Below are 21,284 nucleotides of genomic sequence, written 5' to 3'. Positions count from 1 at the left end.
TGGACAGCTGCCACATGTGTGACCTTGTAGTCTTTTGAATTAGTCTTGTTCACTAGAATCTTAGTTAATGGGTATCTTATTTCTTTGCTTAAAAAAAAAAAAGAACTTGTTAGGTGTATATTTAATAATAGTGACTGTATAGCCTATTAGAGCTGGGACACTTTTTCTGCAAGAACCACGTAGTAAATATCATTGCCTTTGTGGGCAGTACAGTCACAAATCTAGCTTGTGGAATGAGTCACATTGATGTGGCTTAAGGTGCCAGAGAAGTTACTCATTTAAAAAATTTTGAGTAGGACACCCCTCGTCCAAGTGCTTACTTGTAAGGGTGACCAAAAAATCATTTGATAAAAGATGAAAAATTTAAGGATTGGTATAGTACCAATCATCTCTCTAAACAGGACAACTAATTAGAAACTTTTAAAATAGAGAAGGAAAAAAAAGGAGTGGCCATGGTGGCTGAAACAAGAAAGTGTCGATAATTTGGATAATTGGACAGGAAAAAGAGAAATTAACAAACGAAGCTCTCATTGCTGTTAACTTTCAGGAAATATCACCCATGTAAAAAATGAGCCACTGCCAGAGAACAGAGATAGTTCCCTGGTTATTAATTATTTGAGGGTTTAGGAAAATAGGTTTAGCACTCTAGTTATATTCACCTTTTCACTGTGAAAGTCCAGGTAAGAGGGTTTTTTTTTTTTTTTTTTTTTTTTATGATTGAACTTTCCTATCAGTTACTAATCAATCATATTATATTCTACTCTCTGTCCATATTTCTGGCCACAGATAGTGTTATTCTATAAGTTTTTATGTCGTCTAGAAAGCAATTTGTATATTACCGAAATGTTAATGAAGAAAAACTTTTTGATAATAATGAAAAATACAGAGTACACTATATTTCTTCTGGGTATTTTTATTGCAGTGAAAATGCAAAAGCAGAAATCTGTTATTTCAGAAACAACTAGAGTGTAAAGACAGTAAGATTAAGGATCTATAGATAAACTACTGATGTTTTGTTGCAGTTACTGCATTAGCCTGAAAACGAGGTATGATCATCTATAAGAGATTTATTCTGTTTTCTCTAAGTGGATTTTGCTTTGAGACCTGTTTCTTGCCCTGTTTTTGCCTTGCAGAGCCTGATGACTTGGAGGCAGAAGTGCTGCAGGAGCCAAGTGGAGCAGACAGAGATGGTGGTTTGCCCCAACCCGTTCTCGACATGTGGGTCACTGAGAGAGAAGGAGCAGAAGAGGCTGAGTACGTCACGTCTTCCCTTGCATTTCACACCTGCTCCCTTCATGTCATGCCTTTCACAGAAATACTGGAGTAACCCAATATTACATTAAATCAATTATGAAAATAGTTAATTTGGGAATAAGTATCACATTTGTGAGGTTCAGAAATCAGCAAGTGTATAAAAATATACAGTAAAAGGTGTGTTTCCCACTTTTGTCCCCACCCAGCAAATTCCCACTCTGTCCTCTTTCCAAACATGATTAATATATACAGAAGCAAAAGCGAAGGAATATAGTCTCCCTCACTTTTAAATGGACTTCCCTTGTGGCTCAGATGGTAAAGATCCGCCTGCAATGTGAGAGACCTAGGTTCGATCCCTTGGGTTGAGAAGATCCCCTGGAGAAGAGAAAGGCTACCCACTCCTGTATTCTTGCCTGAGAATTCCACAGACAGAGGAGCCTGGAGGGTTACAGTCCATAGGGTCACAAAGAGTCAGGCACGACTGAGCACCTTTCACCTTCACTTTTAAATATAATTGTTATTATAAGGCACAGAGTTTTTTCCACCATTTTATGTCAGTTATTGGGGAATTTTTTCATATTAATACACAGAGGGCTTCCTCTTTTTTGCTACTTTAAGGCTACGTAGTGTTCCAATATATGGATATACCATAGCTCTAATTAGTCTCCTATACTAGTTGCTATGACAGGTGATGCTACAGTGGATAACCTTTAGTGAGGTTAATTTGCGTGTATATAAAGATAGTCGCCTCCCCTTCCCGCCCAATTCAAGCTTTCATCTAAGCTCTGCACTGTTATTGGTAAGCTTATTCCTGGCTATATCATCTTGTGATTATTTTATTAATGATAACTATTCCTCTGTGAGATCGTGGAACTAAAAGGTGGTATATATGAAAGCTTACACTTTCTTTATGTTGGTTTTGTTATCACTCTCTTATTGGTATCCTACTATTGTTCATGTAGACTTTCAGTTGAATCTTTTGTATGTTTCATATACACAATCATATGAAAACAATGATGGCTTTCTGTCTTTCCAGGTTTTTTCACACTCATTTCTTTCTCTCCAGTTGCATCACTTAGTACATTTCACACAGTTAAATATTGGAAATAGGTTCTCTCTCTTGTTCTTAACTTCAGTGAAATGTTTCTAATGTTAACCATCATTAGGCATGACTATAATTTCTAGCTCAAGCAGTGTCTGCTCATTTTGCTGGCTAAAAAGTCTGGAATGTATTATATCAAATGACTTTTTGACATCAGTGGAACAATTCATATAATTGTTTTCCCTCATCTATCAACATAATAAAGTAATAGGTTACCTAATATTGAACTATCCTGCATACCTTAGTTTCCCTTTCTGAGGAATCAAGCATTGCATTTTGAATGAAAAAATATATTACTTGTATGATTAAAAATAAATAACTTTTTAAAATAAAAATAAGAGTTACTCAAAATTTAAAACTGAAAAAGTAAAAAATTATTTAAATTTGAAATGAACTGAGTGAGTTCATGTTTATAGGGCTTCCCACCTGGTGCCAGTAGTAAATAACCCACCTGCCAATGCAAGAGACATAAAAGATGTGGGTTTGATCCCTGAATCGGGAAGATCTCCTGGAGGAGGAAATAGCAACCCATTCCAGTATTCTTGCCTGGAGAATCCCATGAATAGAGGAGTCTTGCAGGCTACAGTCCATGGGATTCCAAAGAATTGGGAAGAGAAGGGGACAACAGAGGATGAGATAGCTGGATGGGATCACCAACTCAATAGACATGAGTTTGAGTGAACTCTGGGAGTTGGTGATGGACAGGGAGGCCTGGCGTGCTGTGATTCATGGGGTCGCAAAGAGTTGGACACGACTGAGCAACTGAACTGAACTGAACTGAAGTGACTCAGCAGCAGAAAAAGTACTAGCAAAATTAAAATTGCCTTATAATCAAAAAAAGAAAAGCCATCGGCAAGAAAAAGAAATGCAAAAGGCAAAATGGCTGTCTGAGGAGGCCTTACAAATAGCTGAGAAGAGAAGAGAAGCAAAAGGAAAAGGAGAAAAGGACAGATATACCCATTTAAATGCAGAGTTCTAAAGAAAAGCAGGGAGAGAGAAGAAACCTTTCTAAGTGATCAAAGCAAAAAAATAGAGGAAAACAATAGAATGGAAAAGGCTAGAGATCTCTTAAAGAAAATTAGAGATACCAAGGGAACATTTCATGCAAAGATGGGCAGAGTAAAGGACAGAAGTGGTATGGACCTAACAGAAGCACAAGATATTAAGAAGAGGTGGCAAGAATACACAGAAGAACTGTACAAAAAAGATTTTCAGGACCCAGATAACCACATGGTGTTATCACTCACCTAGAGCCAGACATCCTGGAATGTGAAGTCAAGTGGGCCTTAGAAAGCATCACTATGAACAAAGCTAGTGAAGGTGACGGAATACCAGCTGAGCTATTTCAAAACCTAAAAGATGGTGCTGTTAAAGCGCTGCACTCAATACGCCAGCACATTTCAGCAGTGGCCACAGGACTGGAGAAGATCAGTTTTCATTCCAATCCCAAAGAAAGGCAATGCCAAAGAATGTTCAAACTACCACAGAATTGCACTCATTTTACATGCTAGCAAAGTAAAGCTGAAAATTCTCCAAGCAAGCTTCAACAGTACTTGAACCAAGAATGTCAACCGGATTTAGAAAAGGCAGAGGAACCAGAGATCAAATTGTCAACATCTGTTAGATCATAGCAAAAGCAAGAGAATTCCAGAAAAGCGTCTACTTCTGCTGTACTGACTACGCCAGAGCCTTTAACTCTGTGGATCACAACAAACTATGGAAAATTCTGAAAGAGATGGGAATACCAGACCACCTGACCTACCTCCTGAGAAATCTATATGCAGGTAAAGAAGCAAACAGTTAGAACTGGACATAGAATAACTGACTGGTTCAAAATTGGGAAAGGAGTACGTCAAGGCTGTATATTGTCACCCTGCTTATTTAACTTATATCCGTAGTACATCATGCAAAATGCTGGGCTGGATGAAGCACAAGCTGGAATCAAGATTGCTGGGAGAAATATCAATAACCTCAGATATGCAGATGACACCACCCTTATGGCAGAAAGTGAAGAGGAACTAAAGAGCCTCTTGATGAAAGTGAAAGAGGAGAGTGAAAAGGCTGGCTTAAAACTCAACATTCAGAAAACTAAGATCTTGGCATCTGGTCCCACCACTTCATGGCAAATATATGGGGAAACAGTGGAAACAGTGAGGGACTTGGCTCTAAAATCACTGCAGATAGTGACTGCAGCCATGAAATTAAAAGACACTTGCTCCTTCGAAGCAAAGCTATGACCAACCTAGACAGCATATTAAAAAGCAGAGACATTGCTTTACCAACAAAGTTCTGCTTAGTTAAAACTGGTTTTTCCAGTAGTCAGGTATGTATGTGAGAGTTGGATCATAAAGCTGAGTGCTGAAGAACTGATGCTTTTGAACTGTGGTGTTGGAGAAGACTTGAGAGCCCCTTGGACTGCGAGGAGACCAACCCAGTCAATCCTAAAAGAAATCAGTCCTGAATATTCATTGGAAGGATTGATGCTGAAGCTGAAACTCCAACATTTTGGCCACCTGATAAAAAGGGCTGACTCATTGGAAAAGACCCTGATGCTGGGAAAGTTTGAGGGCAGGAGTAGAAGGGGGCGACAGGATGAGATGTTTGGATGGCATCACCAACTCAATGGACGTGAGTTTGAGCAAATTCTGGGAGATGCTGAAGGACAGGCAAGCGTGGTGAGCTGCAGTCCATGGGGTTACAAAGAGTCGAACATGCCTTAGCAACTGAACTGAACTATAACCAAAAGCCCAGAAATAAATTACTGGTATCTTTTGGAATATACTCATCTCGTCTTTATAATTTTGTTAACAAATAGTACATGAATTTAGTTCCCAGCATTTATTGCGAGAAAAATTGTGAGTTCTTTACATAAATCAGGTCACTCCCTTTAAGAGTTAAAACATTTGTGTACAAACTATTCTTTTTATTTTACTGTACTGAACAGCATTGTTTCAAATCTAACACCATTTTATATCATTTGGTCTGAAAGTTACTTTACTTACTTAATAATATATCTTGACCCTTGATGCATATCCGGTTACACAGATCTGTACTTCGTTTTTTAAATAGTTGCAAAGTATTGCATAGTACTTTCACGCATTGGAGAAGGAAATGGCAGCCCACTCCAGTGTTCTTGCCTGGAGAATCCCAGGGACGGGGGAGCCTAGTCGGCTGCCGTTTATGGGGTTGCACAGAGTCAGACATGACTGAAGTGACTTAACAGCAGCAGCAGCAGTATGTTATAATCATGTTCTGTTTTCTGCTATTACGGGATGTTTTGATTGGTTAAAGTGGTAGTTCTTAATCATTATAACATTTTTCTATAATGGGATACATTTTGCTGTAAAGGGATACAGCTTGCTCAGCCATATCCCTCAAAGCTGACACACAGGGCTAGGGCAAGGCCTGAGAATTTGCATTTCAGACAGGTTCCCATTTGTTACTGGCATCTAGGGGCTTCACTCTGGGAACAATTGTGATGAGAATGTTGAGGCTGGTGTCGTGAATGAGCCTGACTGGTGGAGGTTTGAACGACTGGAAGGGTAGGATGTGCTTGTGAGGGCCACTGTAAGTGAGAAGAATATTTGGAAGTGGGATCACAGGACGCTAGTGACCTGTGCTCTACTTGTCTGTGTTTGAGAGTACCTTTATTGCAGGTAAATTTTGCTTTTGTAACTGATGCATCTATTTATGGCAGGTTGGAAGATAGGATCACCATTCAGCAAAATGAACTTTCTGAAGCTAAAGCCCTGAGCAGTGTGGATCACCTTAGTGAGGTTCATGTAGGTGAGCATCACAGCACTGGCCTGATTACTTTCTTGAAGGTTGTTAGCACTACCTGTTCCATTTGGACTGTATGTTAATAGAGAGCATTGCTTACCATTCACCTTAATCACTTAAAAAATGTTATAGGCATAGTACACTGGACTCTGTATTTATTTTTTATTACATTTTTGGGGTATAGTTGATTTATAATACTGTTTTAGCTTCAGGTGCATAGCCTAGTGATTCATTTTTTTAATTTGCAGGTTAGATTCCATTATAGGTTATTACAAGATACTGGGAATTGTTCCTGTGCTAGACAGTAGGTTATTATTATTTATTTTGTGCAGAATACAAAACAAATAATAATAATAATAATTGGTAATGATTGATAAAATATATCACTATATTAATAACTATATAGTTATTATAATAGTTATATAATTACTATAATTAATAATAATCCCATACTCTTAATTTGTCCCTCCCCATCCCTCTCCTTTTTGGTTTATACATGTTTGTTTTCCATGTCTGTGAGTCTGTTTCTATTTTGTATATAGATTCATTGGTATTATTTTTTGGATTCCACATATAATGATATCATACAGTATTAATCTTTCTCTGTCTGACTTATTTCACTAAGCATTATATTGTCTTCATCCATCTATGTAGCTGCAAATGACAGAGTTTCATTCTTTTTTATGGTTGCTGTACTCTGCATTTGTAAGCCTGTATTGTTTGTCAGTGTGGGCAATAAAACCTTTTTGATCAGTTATTTTACTTAATATTCAAAACAAAAAGAATTGCTTGCCAAAGCTAAGCCATTATCTGAGGACATTAAATAAGTGGTCTTCTTATTTCTAATAGTATTAATTAAAATATAAGAAGTACAGTTTTTTAATATCTTACCTATAGGAATGAAGTTGAATTGGGACTATTAAGTATGAATGTTCAAAAGGTATTTTCTCACATGTCTTTGGATTTGTGTCTACATTTTCTAACTTCTGATAAAATAGAAGTATTTAACAAATTAAATCTCCTTTCTGATAATAACACATACCCTGGGGTTGAACATTATTTGTAAGGTAGTGAAATCACATATATATTTTGATTTTGTTTTTCTGGTAGACATGGAGTTTCTTGCCTATAATTCATGTTAAATACTGAATTTTTTCATTATCACTTAGAAAGCTGAGTATTGTATAGACTGTTCATGTAATCTTTCCTTCATTCCACAGAACCTGGAGTGGATGATTCTCCACCTTCTAAGCATGATATAGATAAATCTATGCAACCAGAACCATTTTTCCATAAAGTGGTTTATTCTGAGCATCTGAAGTCAGTTTCTCAGGTTCAGTCAGTTCTCTGTTCACCAGAAGAATCCTTTCCACTTCGATCTCACTCTGATTCACCACCAAGAAATAAAAAACAGAATTCCTTGCTGATTGGACTTTCAACTGGTCTATTTGATGCAAACAACCCAAAGGCAAGTATGCTCCTCAAATGGAAAACTATCCATTTAATAGTATTTCACATTTATTATTTTTCTTTGATAAACTATAATATTGATGGTATTTTTCTTTTTTCTCTTTTTTTACTTTTTGACCCTGCCATGTTGCATGTGGGATCTTAGTTCCCTGATCAGGGATAGAATCTGTGCCTCACTTCAGGGGTGTCAGGGAGCCTTAACCTCTGGACCGCCAGGAAATTCCCCAAAGTTCTTTTTTTTTCAATGTTAAGTCATTCTGTGCTTGTGTCCTTTTTTTCTATTAAAGGAAATTCTTCTTAATCTTTGGAGCCTAACCTCCCTCAGCCTCTCGAGGAAGCTGCCTCTTTTTTCTTCTCTGGCCTGTGTTGTGAACTTCTTTCTCTGAGATGGGCCATTCCATCCATACCCATGCTCTGATGGTTCCCATCATGAACGGTAAACTTCCAGGAGCTCACATCCCCCTCAGCTCACATCCCCTTCAGCTCACACCCAACAGCTTTTTGTGTGTCTTTGCTTTTTCCCCTCTCCTCATTTCCCAGGACATCATAGTGTGGCTGTGAGCCACTCCTCCATTGAAGCTGCTGCTGCCAAGATCATCACTTACCAGCAGATCTCCTATGCCCTTTTCTTTCAACAGTTGAAATACACTCTTCTTTTATAATTATTTTATCTGTTGCCTTCTGGCATATCTTGTGTCACTCTCCAGTTTCCTTTGCTGCAGTAACTGCTACTAACAGATCTCCTTAAGAGGGTGTGGATTCTTCTGTCGTTGGATGAATTGTTCTGTCAATGTCAAGAATTAAGTCCAGTGTTGGTGTTCATGCTTTCTTTGTCTTTACTGATTTTTTTTTTTTTTTTGGTCTTTAATACTTTCACATTAACTCTTAGTTGCTGAGAATAGAATATTGAAATTTTTAACTATACTTGTATAATTATACGTTTCTTCTTTCAGTTCTGGCAGCTTTTGCTCTATGTATTTTGAAGCTCTGTTATGGAGTGAGTAAGAATTTAGTTTTGTTCTGTTTTCTGGATGAATTGATATATTTATTGTTAGGAAGTCTCTGTGGGATAGTGTGGTTCAAGTCTTCTGTATCCTTTCTTTTCTTTCTGCTTGTTTATCAACTACTGGGAAAGCACTGTTGAAATTTCCAGTCAATTGAATATAAATTAATAATATCTTCTTAATAAATTGACCCCTTTATCATTATGAAATAACTCACTCTATCCCTAGACCTACCCCTTTGTTCTGAAATGTACTTTGCCTCCTGGTTTTAATTATATAGTCATTCTAGCTTCCTTATGCTTAGTGTTTACAAGGAATAGATTTTTACATCCTTTATTTTTTAACTTATATTTTTGTGTAAGGTTATTTCTTTACTTATTGGGTGATCTGGGCTTTGTTGGTACATACAGGCTTTCTCTAGGTGTGGTAAGGGGGGACACTCTTCCTTGCAGTTCATAGACTTCTTATTACAGTGGCCTCTCTTGTTGCATAGCATGGGCTCCTGGCAGGCAGGCTTCAGTACCTGTGGCACACAGGCTTAGTTGTTCCGCACCATGTGGAATCCACCCAGACCGGAATCGAACCTGTGTTCCTTGCATTGGCAGGTGAATTCCTAATCACTGGACCACCATGGAAGTCCCTACATCCTTTCCTTTTAATCAGACTTATTTCATATAGATTTTTTGTACTTGTCATGTAGTTGAGTCTTGCTTATTAACCATATGACAGTCATTTAATCAAAGTGGTTGGGTCATTTATATTTAATGTAATTTTTTACATTATCAGTATGATTGGATTAAACTTATCATTTTGCTCTTTCTTTTCTATTTGTCTTATTTCTTTCTGGTTCCTTTTTTGCTTTTATTCTCCCTTTTTGATTGAGTTGTTTAGTGTTTTCTCTCTACTGTTTGTTTTTGGTAGACTTCTCAGTTTTCAGTATACGTCTTTAGATTATCACAGTCTCTATTCAGATAATATCATGCCACTTCATTTATAGCATCGGAACCTTACAACAGTCCATTTCCATTTCCACTCTCTTGCCTGTCCTTTGTGGCATTGTCATGTATTTTATTTCTTCATGTATGATAAATTCCGTAATACATTTCTATATTTTTGCTTTAAGCATTCTATTATCTTTTAGGGAAAGTGAAAATTATGATAGGAAGTCTTTTATATTTACCTGTTAACCATTCTTCATCACTTACTGTAGAATTTGAAGATATGTGGGTTCAATACATGGGTCAGGAGAATCCCTTGGAGGAGGAAATGGCAACCCACTCCAGTATTCTTGCCTGGGAAATCCCATGAACGGAGGAGTCTGGGAGGCTACAGTCCATGGGGTTTCAAAGAGTCAGACACAGCTGAGCAACTGAGCAGATACACATTATTTTTCTATCACTTTAAGAAGTTCGTTAACACCTCTTAGGTAGCCCTGTTGGTAATGAATTTTTTTCAACTTTTATTTAAAAACATTTTAATTTCACTTTTACTTTGAAGGAGCATTTCCGCTAGATCTAGACTTACACTGTCTTCCTAGCTGTATTGTTTCTGATAGGAAACACCGTATATAAAGTGGCGGCTTTCATAAGACAATTGTAACAGAATATCAATAGAATTGAAAGTGTAACACAGAAATGATTATTGAAGGTAAATTTGTAATGGGTCAAGATAAAGTCGTTTAAAGATGAGATCTCACAATCTGAGGTACATAAGGATAAACACTAGGTTGCCCAATGGAAAACCTGCTTGTCCTTCCCACTAGACCTTCCTTATCTAATGGGATAGTGAATAAGGGCTTCAGAGAGACCAGATGTGTTCCACTGATACTTTCTCAAATGGGGAGTAGAGTGGAAGACTGATCTCTATAAAAACTTGAGAATTTCTTGCCTTGGTACAGCAAATACAGAGTCAGGGGAAGTATTAATGTACAGTTCACAAAGAGCACAAGTCCTTAAATGTCTTCTTTTGATTTGCTAAACTATCAGTTCTTAGATAATGTCCATTTTTGCCTTTGTTAAGTGTTCATGATGTTTTAATGTTTTAATTCCATTTTTAGCCTTGTTTATGGGTTGAAGTGAGCAAATATTTGTAGAAGCTATTTTGGGGGTTTAGTGTTATAGTTGAATTGCAATAGGTAGACGTTAAACAAATGTGCTCATCATGAACAATTTTGTAGTATAGTTGGAGAATAATACATAATTTTATATGAAAAATACTACAGATGAAAAACTAAGTTGATAGAATTAAGTAGCATTTCATGTGAAGTTCTAATTAGTGCAACTAGTACTTAATTCATTCACTTTTTACATGGTTGTCTTCATTGTCAAGAAAAAATAGAACCAAGGATGAGAAATCTAAAAGAACTGTATTTTTAAAAATGTTTTGAGGTCTTCTAAAACTTTGCTTTCCATAAAGATGAGATCTTCTCACAATCTGAGAGGATTTATAATGGTACCAAATGTTTGCTGCATAAATTATGCTACAAAAAATTATGGAAAAAATTAGTCTAACTAGAAATGAGGTAAGATTTCAGGCAACATGTTCTGGATTAGTAGCTATTTTCAGGAGGATTTCTTTCTGTGAACGTCAGAACTATAGAATATTATTGAAACAGTATGAAAAAGATCTAGTAGACTCAGAATTACAGAACTGAAAGTGTTCTTATATAAAGTTCCTCTGTATGAAGATGAATGAAGATGAATATCCTGTCTGAAACATTGATAAGCTGTCAGAAAAGACTGTGACTATTAGGATTTTAAATACAGGACCTGTAGGAACTGTTGGATTGATGAGTGTGTAAACCTGTTCCGAGAAGTACATACCACTTGAAATTTCTTTCCAATTCTGTTATTTTGTGTTGGGCTATGAAGTTTATTTTAATGAAGGAAACTAGAATTGAGGTGATTTTACCAGGGCTAAAAATTATATCAGCTTAAAAAATACTGTATCCCTTTGTGTGGTCCCCTTGTATTTAAATATATGATGCATACATGCTGTTTGTTTTTATTGATCAGCATATATCTGGGTAAACTGTTACTGACTGCATGTTTTGCAGCCTCTGGGTTTCTAATATACGTGGCTCAAACCATTAGAACAACAAAGAAGTCAAGTGTAAATTCTGCTGACAGAACCATTGTTAAATACTTTAACCAGGCAGTATGTATCTGTACCATATTGTACCACATAACCATTTTTTTTCCTCTTGTGTGCTGTAATATGTAAATTATCTTCAAATAATAGAAATCTATTCTTTTTTATTCTCAAAAGGAGTTTGTACCAGTAGATTTGGCCAAGTACATACCTTTTCTTACTCAGTTAACATTGTGTGTTCTGCACAGTCTCCCATCTAGTGTTTGGATCTTATCTGGGCCTTAACAGTCATGTTTCAGGTCTTACAGATTCCTGTAGGGTTGACCCAGCCCTGAGACTGACTTCTCTAGATGTGTGTATCATAGCCCTGTCTGTCCTTCACTCTGATTGTTGAGAGTGCTGGACAGGGGCTATTCCTATTATTCTGGCCTGGTGCAGTACTAATTCACATTTTAAGTACCTCCACTGTGCTGTTCTTTCTCATCTCAGTGTGCTCAGTTCCTCTTCACCCCATTGTTCCCGGTGCTTCTCAGCATGAACATCAAGTGCCTGTCTTTCCAGCCATCTTTTCTGGTGGGAAGGGTACCACTCGCAGTCCATTGTTCAGGGAGGCAATAGTGGGAACTTCTTTGCTCTAATTGAAGGACTCTAATTTAATCAGTGTTGACCAGTAAGATAAAGTAATAGAAAGGGCAACCAGTTTGTGTGGGATGGTACTTAGCCAGTTTGGGACAAAAGCACACAGAGCATCTTGGACAGTGTACTTTTCAGAAAGTGAAAGGAAGAATCAGCAGACATGCCATGGCAGAGGGATGGAGAGCCGTGAGTGAGAAAGTCCTGACTCAGCTCCAGCTCCACTCCATGTGTGCTCCCCAGATAAAGATCCTCTGTGACTTGTAAAGGCCACTTCTCAGAGAAACCCAAGCAGAACTCATTCACAGGCTTAGTTTCATCTTTGATAAAATACTGAGCTAAAGTTTAAGAGAAGTAGATTCTCAGCTTAGATTGAGACGCTTTTAGCTCTAAATGGGTGGTTGATGCATATATATATTTAACAAAATTATTACTAGCTCCAGTTTTCTGATTTTTTCCTTTCGTTTTAATTTTCTCACTGTCTCACTCCTAATAAGAAATGTTGCTTTTTTTCAGATGTTGCGGACATGTTCACTTCCAGACCTCTCCAAACTGTTCAGAACACTGATGGATGTTCCCATCGTGGGAGATGGACGTCAGGACAATCTTGAAATGGAAGATGAGCATGTTAAGGAAGGACCGTCAGACTCTGAAGACATGTGAGCACAATTACCTTTAGATACCGACTCTAACAGGATTTCTGAGTGTACACATGTTCTAGAGAGGGTGACTCCCCCATACTTTTCAAGCATAATCAGTAGCTGACCTTTCACTACTCCTTTAACTTTTTACAACATATTTAAAGTACAGTGAAGTAAACTTTGGTATGTGTGTCTGCCTCTAAATACTGTAACTTAACTTCACTTGAGGAATGTAACGACATGGTCACCATTGTGTTCTCCCCCATTTTTATTCTTTTTAGTTTTAATTTTTATTTATTAATTTTAATTATTCATTAATTTTAATTTTATTGATTTATTTCTGTCTTTGCTGGGTCTTTGTTGCTGCACATGGGCTTTCTCTAGTTGTAACAACAGGGGCTACTTGTCATTGAGGTGTGAGTACTTCTCATTTTGGTGGCTTCTCTTATTATGGAAATGGCCTCTGCTGCTGCTGCTAAGTCGCTTCAGTCGTGTCCGACTCTGTGCAACCCCATGGACGGCAGCCCACCAGGCTCCCCTGTCCCTGGGATTCTCCAGGCAAGAACACTGGAGTGGGTTGCCAGTTCTTTCTCCAATGCATGAAAGTGAAAAGTGAAAGTGAAGTCGCTCAATCGTATCCGACTGTTTGCGACCCCATGGACTGCAGCCTACCAGGCTTCTCTGTCCATGGGAGTTTCCAGGCAAGAGTACTGGAGTGGGGTGCCATTGCCTTCTCCGGGAAATGGCCCCTAGGGACATGGTTTCATTAGTTGTGACTCACGGGCTGAGTTGCTCCACGGCATATGGGATCTTCCTGGGCCAGGGATTGAACCCATGTCACCTGCATTGGCAGTGGATTCTTAGCCACTAGACCACCAGGAAGTTCTCTGTTATTGGCCCCTGAGCACCCATCACAATGCTTGACATGGCTGGTGCTTCACTGAGTGAATGTCAGCAAGGTGATGACTGTTTGTAGTGTGAGGCCACATAGTGCAGAGACTGCAGTGGGAAACTGGAAAGCACTCACTGCTCTTCCACAGGGAGATGCCAGAAAGCTCTGTCCACACATCTCCGCTGGGTGTGACTCCAAACCACAGCAATGGGGAGTTACCAGGTGGAATAGGGGTGTGTGTGTGTGTGTGTGCGCGCGCGCATGCATGCACACACACATACTCCCATGTGAGTTCTACATGTAACTTAATTGTTTTCACTAAATTCCCTCCTTATTGATTCCTGATGAATCTTACTTAAGCCTGGAGGAAAATTTAACCAACACTTCTAAAAGCGGCAGGAACTGGCAGTGCTTAGACAATAACACCCTTCACCTCCCCTGATGCCAGTCAGCCTGCTCAGCATCTGACACATGCTGCTGACCTTTTGGGGAAATAAAACCAGAGAGGTTGAAAAGTGTATTCAAGTCACCAGGAAAGTAGGTTGCCAAATGTTACTGTTTTTATGATTTATTTTTTGATCTTTTGAAATTTCAGTCCAGTTCAGTTCAGTCGCTCACTCGTGTCCGACTCTTTGCAACCCCATGGAATTTAAGTTTCTCCTTTTTACCTCTGCCTTTCCATAGAAAGAATGTATGTTTTGATCTGATTGAAAGCTTGGTACCAGTCTCACAATTTTTCTCCCTATAATTCTTGAGCCAAGAACACTGTATCTGATGCATTTTGTTTTCTGTTTTTGTTTTTCTTAAGGCTTGCCTGTTAGTTGTTTTTTTTTTTTGTCTGTTTCTCCCTTATTGCTATTAATATTTTTTATTTATTAATTACAATATTGTGATGGTTTTTGCCATATATCAACATGAGTTGGCCATAGACATACATGCATCCCCTCCCTTCTGAATGTCCCTCCCCCTTCTTCGCCCCACCTCATTCCTCTAGGTTGTCACAGGGCACCAGTTTTGGGTGCCCTGTGTCATATATCAAACTCCCACTGGCTATCTGTTCTACATACGGAAGTGTATATGCTTCAATGCTATTCTTTCAAATCATCCCACCCTCTCTTTGTCCCACTGAGTCCAAAAGTCTGTTTATTATGTCTCAGTGTTCCCATGTTAGATGCATGAAGATTTATAAAGGTTACATCCTTTTGTTGGACTGACCTCTTTATCATCATGTAATGCCCTTTCTGGTTCCTATTACAGTCTTGTTTGAAAGTCTATTTCATTTAACTCGAGTATTGCTGTCCCAGTTTCCTTTTATTTTCCATATACATAGAATATCTTTTTCCATACCTTCACTTTCAGTCTATGCATATCTTTATATCTGAGAGGTGAGGTTCTCATAGGCAGTATATACATGGCTCTTGTTTTTTGTTTTTGTTTTGTTTTTAATATCCTTCCAGCTACCCTATGTCTTTTGTTTTTGTTTTTGACCTATCTCATGCATTGCCAGTGAGGATGCTGGTTACTCTTTGAAGGGAAATAACTGGAGGTCTCCTTTAGGGTAGGAATAACATATTGATTGATTGATTTGGGTGTTGCTAACATGGATTGTTCAACTTCTGAAAGTTCATAGATTTTTTAATTTTATTTTTATTTATTTAATTTATTTATTATTTTTTTATTTTAAATTTTTATTTTTACTTTATTTTACTTTACAATACTGTATCAGTTTTGCCATATGTTGACATGAATCTGCCACAGGTGTACATGAGTTCCCAATCATGAACTCCCCTCCCACCTCCCACCCCATATCATCTCTCTGGATCATCCCCATGCACCAGCCCCAAGCATCCTGTATCCTGCATCAAACATAGACTGGCGATTCGTTTCTTACCTGATAATATACATGTTTCAATGCCATTCTCCCAAATCATCCCACCCTCTCACTCTCCCTCAGAGTCCAAAAGTCTAAATTTCTAACCAGAGTTTATCTTTTCAAGGTTGACTTTTGAATTCCTTGGTGGTCCAGTGGTTAGGACTTCACGTTTTTACTGCCAGGGGCCCAAGTTTAATCCCTGGTTGGAAACGTAAGACCCCACAAGCCATGCAACATAGCAAGCTAAAAATAAAAGTTGACTTTTTTTCACATAGAGTTCTGTAGATTTTAGCTGGTACCCTCAAAATTTGGAGGAAAAGTCACCTTTTTATCTTTGCTTCTGCTTGGCTATGGTTGCTCTTTAAGCACTTTATGTTGTATTTTTATTAAGCCAGTTGAAAAATAGGGCAACATTTCAGCACTTCTGTGGTTGACAAAATCCTGGGTAACAGTATTTTTCCAAAAAATTTTTGTAAGTAATCAATTTCTATCTGAGTAGCTATAGCTTATTTGTGGATATTCTTTTAATGACTGGTTGATAACAATTTTATTTTCAAATTAAAAGTTAGAAGCTTTTAATATTATTTTGAAAATTTGAAAACTAAGTTTTTTCTAAGAAAGCTACTCCATATGCATCTAGGGAAATTTCACTTGACATTTTTCTTTGGGAAACATATTTTTTGATCCAAACTTTATATGGTAATTTATCCAAAAAATCTACTAAAAAGAAAAATTCAGGACCAGATTTTAAAGTCCCCAAGACAGTTTTTTCACTGCTCGTTTCATAAAAGATCTTAATCTTATTAAAAGGAAAAAGTTGGCTTAAAATTCAACATTCAAAAAACTAAGATCATGGCATCCGGTCCCATCAGTTCATGGCAAATAGATGGGGAAACAATGGAAACAGTAACAAACTTTATTTTGCTGGGCTGCAAAATCACTGCAGATGGTGACTGCAGCCATGAAATCAAAAGATACTTGCTCCTTGGAAGAAAAGCTATGACCAACCTAGTTCAGTTCAGTTCAGTTGCTCAGTCGTGTCCAACTCTTTGCAACCCCATGAATCGCAGCACACCAGGCCTCCCTGTCCATCACCAGCTCCTGAAGTTCACTCAAACTCACGTCCATCGAGTCGGTGATGCCATCCAGCCATCTCATCCTCTGTCATCCCCTTCTCCTCCTGCCCCTGATCCCTCCCAGCATCAGAATCTTTTCCAATGAGTCAACTCTTTGCATGAGGTGGCCAAAGTACTGGAGTTTCAGCTTCAGCATCATTCCTTCCAAAGAAATCCCAGGGTTGATCTCCTTCAGAATGGACTGGTTGGATCTCCTTGCAGTCCAAGGGACTCTCAAGAGTCTTCTCCAACACCACAGTTCAAAAGCATCAATTCTTCAGTGCTCAGCCTTCTTCACAGTCCAACTCTCACATCCATACATGACCACTGGAAAAACCATACCTTTGACTAGACGGACCTTCATTGGCAAAGCAATGTCTCTGCTTTTGAATATGCTATCTAGGTTGGTCATAACTTTCCTTCCAAGGAGTAAGCGTCTTTTGATTCCATGGCTGCAGTCACCATCTGCAGTGATTTTGGAGCGCAAAAAAACAAAGTCTGACACTGTTTCTGCTGTTTCTCCATCTATTTCCCATGAAGTGATGGGACCAGATGCCATGATCTTAGTTTTCCCAATGTTGAGCTTTAAGCCAACTTTTTCACTCTCCTCTTTCACCTTCATCAAGAGGATCTTCAGCTCCTCTTCACTTTCTGCCATAAGGGTGGTGTCATCTGCATATCTGAGGTTACTGATATTTCTCCCGGCAATCCTGATTTCCAGCTTGTGCTTCCTCTAGCCCAGCGTTTCTCATGATGTACTCTGCATATAAGTAAAATAAGCAGGGTGACAATATACAGCCTTGCCGTACTCCTTTTCCTATTTGGAACCAGTCTGTTGTTCCATGTCCAGTTCTAACTGTTGCTTCCTGACCTGCATATAGGTTTCTCAAGAGGCAGGTCAGGTAGTCTGGTATTCCCATCTCTTTTAGAATTTTCCACAGTTTATTGTGATCCACACAGTCAAAGGCTTTGACATAGTCAATAAAGCAGAAAGAGATGTTTTTCTGGAACTCTCCTCCTTTTTCCATAATCCATCGGATGTTGGCAATTTGATCTCTGGTTCCTCTGCCTTTTCTAAAACCAGCTTGAACATCAGGAAGTTCACGGTTCACGTATTGCTGAAACCTGGCTTGGAGAATTTTGAGCGTTACTTTACTAGTGTGTGAGATGAGTGCAGTTGTGCGGTAGTTTGAGCATTCTTTGGCATTACCTTTCTTTGGGATTGGAATGAAAACTAATGGTTTCCAGTCATGTGACCACTGCTGAGTTATCCAAATTTACTGGCATATTGAGTGCAGCACTTTCACAGCATCATCTTTCAGAATTTGAAATAGTTCAACTGGAATTCCATCACTTCCACTATCTTTGTTTGTAGTGATGCTTTCTAAGGCCCACCTAGACAGCATATTAAAAAGCAGTCTAGTCAAAGGTATGGTTTTTCCAGTAGTCATGTATGGGTGTGAGAGTTGGACCATAAATAAAGCTGAGTGCTGAAGATTTGATACTTTTGCACTGTGGTGTTGGAGAAGACTCTTGACAGTCCCTTGGACTGCAGTGGTACCTAGTAGATGTGCCTGGTATGTTCGTATGATAATGAAATGCGAGGCTAAATGCTCTGAGAAGGATGATCCAAACGATTAGACACTCTCTCTCTTCCTCATTCTGATGAGATCATAACGTTAGCTTTTCTGTAGCTACTGCAATGTCACAGTGTAGGTGTTTGTACACATAAGTACAAAATAAAGATATTTCTGCATTAAAAATTATTTTTCTGTTAATGAAAGTTTTATATACAGTCTCATAATAATATTATTTTAGTTCTTCAGTAAATACTTGTTTATTTCATTAGAGTCTAAACTTTAAGAAAGGCCTTCATCAGTCTTGTGTTCTGCTTAATATTGCTTTTGTGCAAGTTGAAATCCTCAATATGGGTCCCTCATCTTTCAGAGGACTTTGTGCATCTAGCACTCGAATTAACTCTTAGCCTACAGGTTTTTCCATTTGCTTGCCTCAAGGAGAGAGAGCAGCTCCTCAGGAATGGAGTTGCTGAGTGCTTCTGGGATCTTGTAGAAGTGAGCAGAAGGCCTAGCACTAAGTCTCGTATTTGTCATTTATTGACTGTGTGGCTTTGACAAGTCACTTGAGCACTTTGATTCATAGTTCTCGTTTCTAAAGTGAATTTTGTGTGGATAAAATTTAAATAATAGGATAAACCGCTTTAGAAATTAAGGTATTATATGAATGTAAGATCTTACTTTTGTAAATCAGTTCATTTCCACATTTGTAATTGAATGAAAGTAGAAGGCAGCATGACCCCCTCACCTCCACCCCAGTGAGGTTGGTGCATAGCTCTCATACATCCACACCAAGATTTTACTGAACCTTTAAAACTATATGAAAATAGAATATTTAGTCTGGCCCTTAAATGTTGAAACATTTTTTAAAACTTAAGGAATTAATAATGTTGATAGTTACATGATTCTCTTTGACAAATCAGGACAGCTTTATATAAGCCATCTTTTGGCTTATGTATTTCCAGAACATGTGTTGTATACTTTATTTATCAGTTGTGTGAATACTTATTTCCTTTGTTAAATACTACTAATAGGTGTTTTTCAGATCACAACGAGTACTTTTAAGTGGAAAGGAGTGTGTGCATATTGAGTTGAAGTAAAATTTCAGAATAAAGAAAAGTTTTGGTGATATTGTAATTTTTAAATTTCAGTGTGTTTGAAGAGGCTGACACAGACTTACAGGAGCTCCAAGCCTCCATGGAGCAGCTGCTGCGGGAGCAGCCAGGGGAGGACTACAGCGAAGAGGAGGAGTCGGGCTTGAAGACCAGTGATGACGCTGAGCAGGCTGCCAACGGCACGGATGCGGGCGAGGAGGATGACAACCCCAGCAGCGAGAGCGCCCTCAATGAGGAGTGGCACTCGGGTGCGTGGCGGCCCTGACATCGAACAGAGTGTCTCTCTCTGACCTCTGACACGAGCCACTTCCATCCTTGAATAAGGCTGACCCTGCTCTGCATCCCTGACTTTTGTTCACTCTTTCTCACAGTGTGCACGCATCATTGCTCCATTTCTTTTCCACTAAAATAAGGCTCAGTGGTAAAGAACCTACCTGCCAGTGGAGGAGACGTGGGTTCCAGCCCTGGGTCAGGAAGATCCCCTGGAGAAGGAAATGGTAACCCACTCCAGTATTCTTGCCTGAGAAACCCCATGGACAGAGGAGACTGGTGGGCTATTATAGTCCGTGGGTTTGCAAAGAACTGGACATGGGTTAGTGACTAAACTGTAACAACAACAAAGTATGGAAATGCTCTTTTGAACCAGTTTTATTCTATTATCCTTCACTTCTTGACTTATTTTCCTGGTACTAAAGATGGGAACTTAATTTTCTTAGCTGTTTGTGTTTTACAAAGGACTTCCACATATAGTGCTCAACCAGCAGGATTAAACTAAAAGCAGTTTTTAAAACCTTGATACTTTGTTTTTGATTTGAAAACAGTTCCTTATTCATATCATTGACCCTAAGATGCACAGAAAAATTGTGTATTTAAACAATGATTTATTTGGGAAGAAGAGATAATGTGAAACGGAATAATATTTAATTAATTTTTCTTTTATTAGAATTTTTCAAATTACTTTGGTTGAGCATGTACATGACATAAAACTTATAAAGCATTTATAATCCTTTTTAGATGCCTTCCAAGTTTTATGATACGTATCTTAGGTCAGCTGCATGCTCTTTAATGTTTTGCCCCATATTTAATATCAAGTTTTTAAAAGTAGTAGTTAGGATCGGTTGCCTCAGTATAGAATATATGGGTATGTTTTTCCTTTTTATTTTATTTTATTTTTTTACTTTACAGTACTGTATTGGTTTTGCCATACATTGACATGAATCCACCACAGGTGTACATGAGTGGCTGACATCTCTTAGAATGTTTTTATTCTTAACCTGATTTACTGCTAATGTCTGTGAAAGAAAACATTTCTAAAGTATCATTGTTATTAAAGACATTTATATATAAATACATTGGTTAACTATATACACAAGTATTATAATGACAGAAACTTTATATTGAAAGTACAAGTAGTCTGTCCCAATGACAGTATTCCCTTATCACGGGAGTAGAATCAGTTATGGCAAGAATTATTTTATTCAGTCTTTTAAATCATGAAATGTCTTCTTTTTATTTATGTTTTTTAGATAACAGTGATGGGGAGATAACTAGTGAATGTGAATACGATAGTGTCTTTAATCATTTAGAGGAACTGAGGCTTCACCTGGAACAGGAAATAGGCTTCGAAAAGTTCTTTGAGGTTTATGAAAAAATAAAGGCAAGTAAAATGTCAGCTAAAACATTTAATTTAATTTTGAAATATTCTGTGTTTGAATTAGTAGTGAAATGGCAGTGATTTTTC

General features: G+C 38.1%; 1 protein-coding gene across 7 annotated transcripts in view; it reads left to right on the top strand.

Annotated features, from left to right (window-relative positions):
- The window catches only part of NEK1 (NIMA related kinase 1), a 128,293-nt gene that overhangs the window by 101,978 nt on the left and 5,031 nt on the right, over positions 1-21,284 (top strand). For all 7 annotated transcript variants that reach the window (XM_040227648.1, XM_040227670.1, XM_040227460.1 and 4 more), the window contains 6 exons: positions 1,134-1,254; positions 6,054-6,142; positions 7,357-7,604; positions 12,850-12,992; positions 19,580-19,791; positions 21,070-21,200. In XM_040227648.1, the coding sequence (XP_040083582.1) occupies positions 1,134-1,254; positions 6,054-6,142; positions 7,357-7,604; positions 12,850-12,992; positions 19,580-19,791; positions 21,070-21,200 (944 nt within the window). The remainder of the gene's footprint in view (positions 1-1,133; positions 1,255-6,053; positions 6,143-7,356; positions 7,605-12,849; positions 12,993-19,579; positions 19,792-21,069; positions 21,201-21,284) is intronic.

The sequence above is a fragment of the Oryx dammah genome, unplaced genomic scaffold (assembly GCF_014754425.2).
Source record: "Oryx dammah isolate SB20612 unplaced genomic scaffold, SCBI_Odam_1.1 HiC_scaffold_1, whole genome shotgun sequence".
Classification (NCBI taxonomy): domain Eukaryota; kingdom Metazoa; phylum Chordata; class Mammalia; order Artiodactyla; family Bovidae; genus Oryx; species Oryx dammah.
The sequence above is the reverse complement of the archived record's forward strand: the minus strand, read 5'-3'. Positions and strand labels throughout refer to the sequence as shown.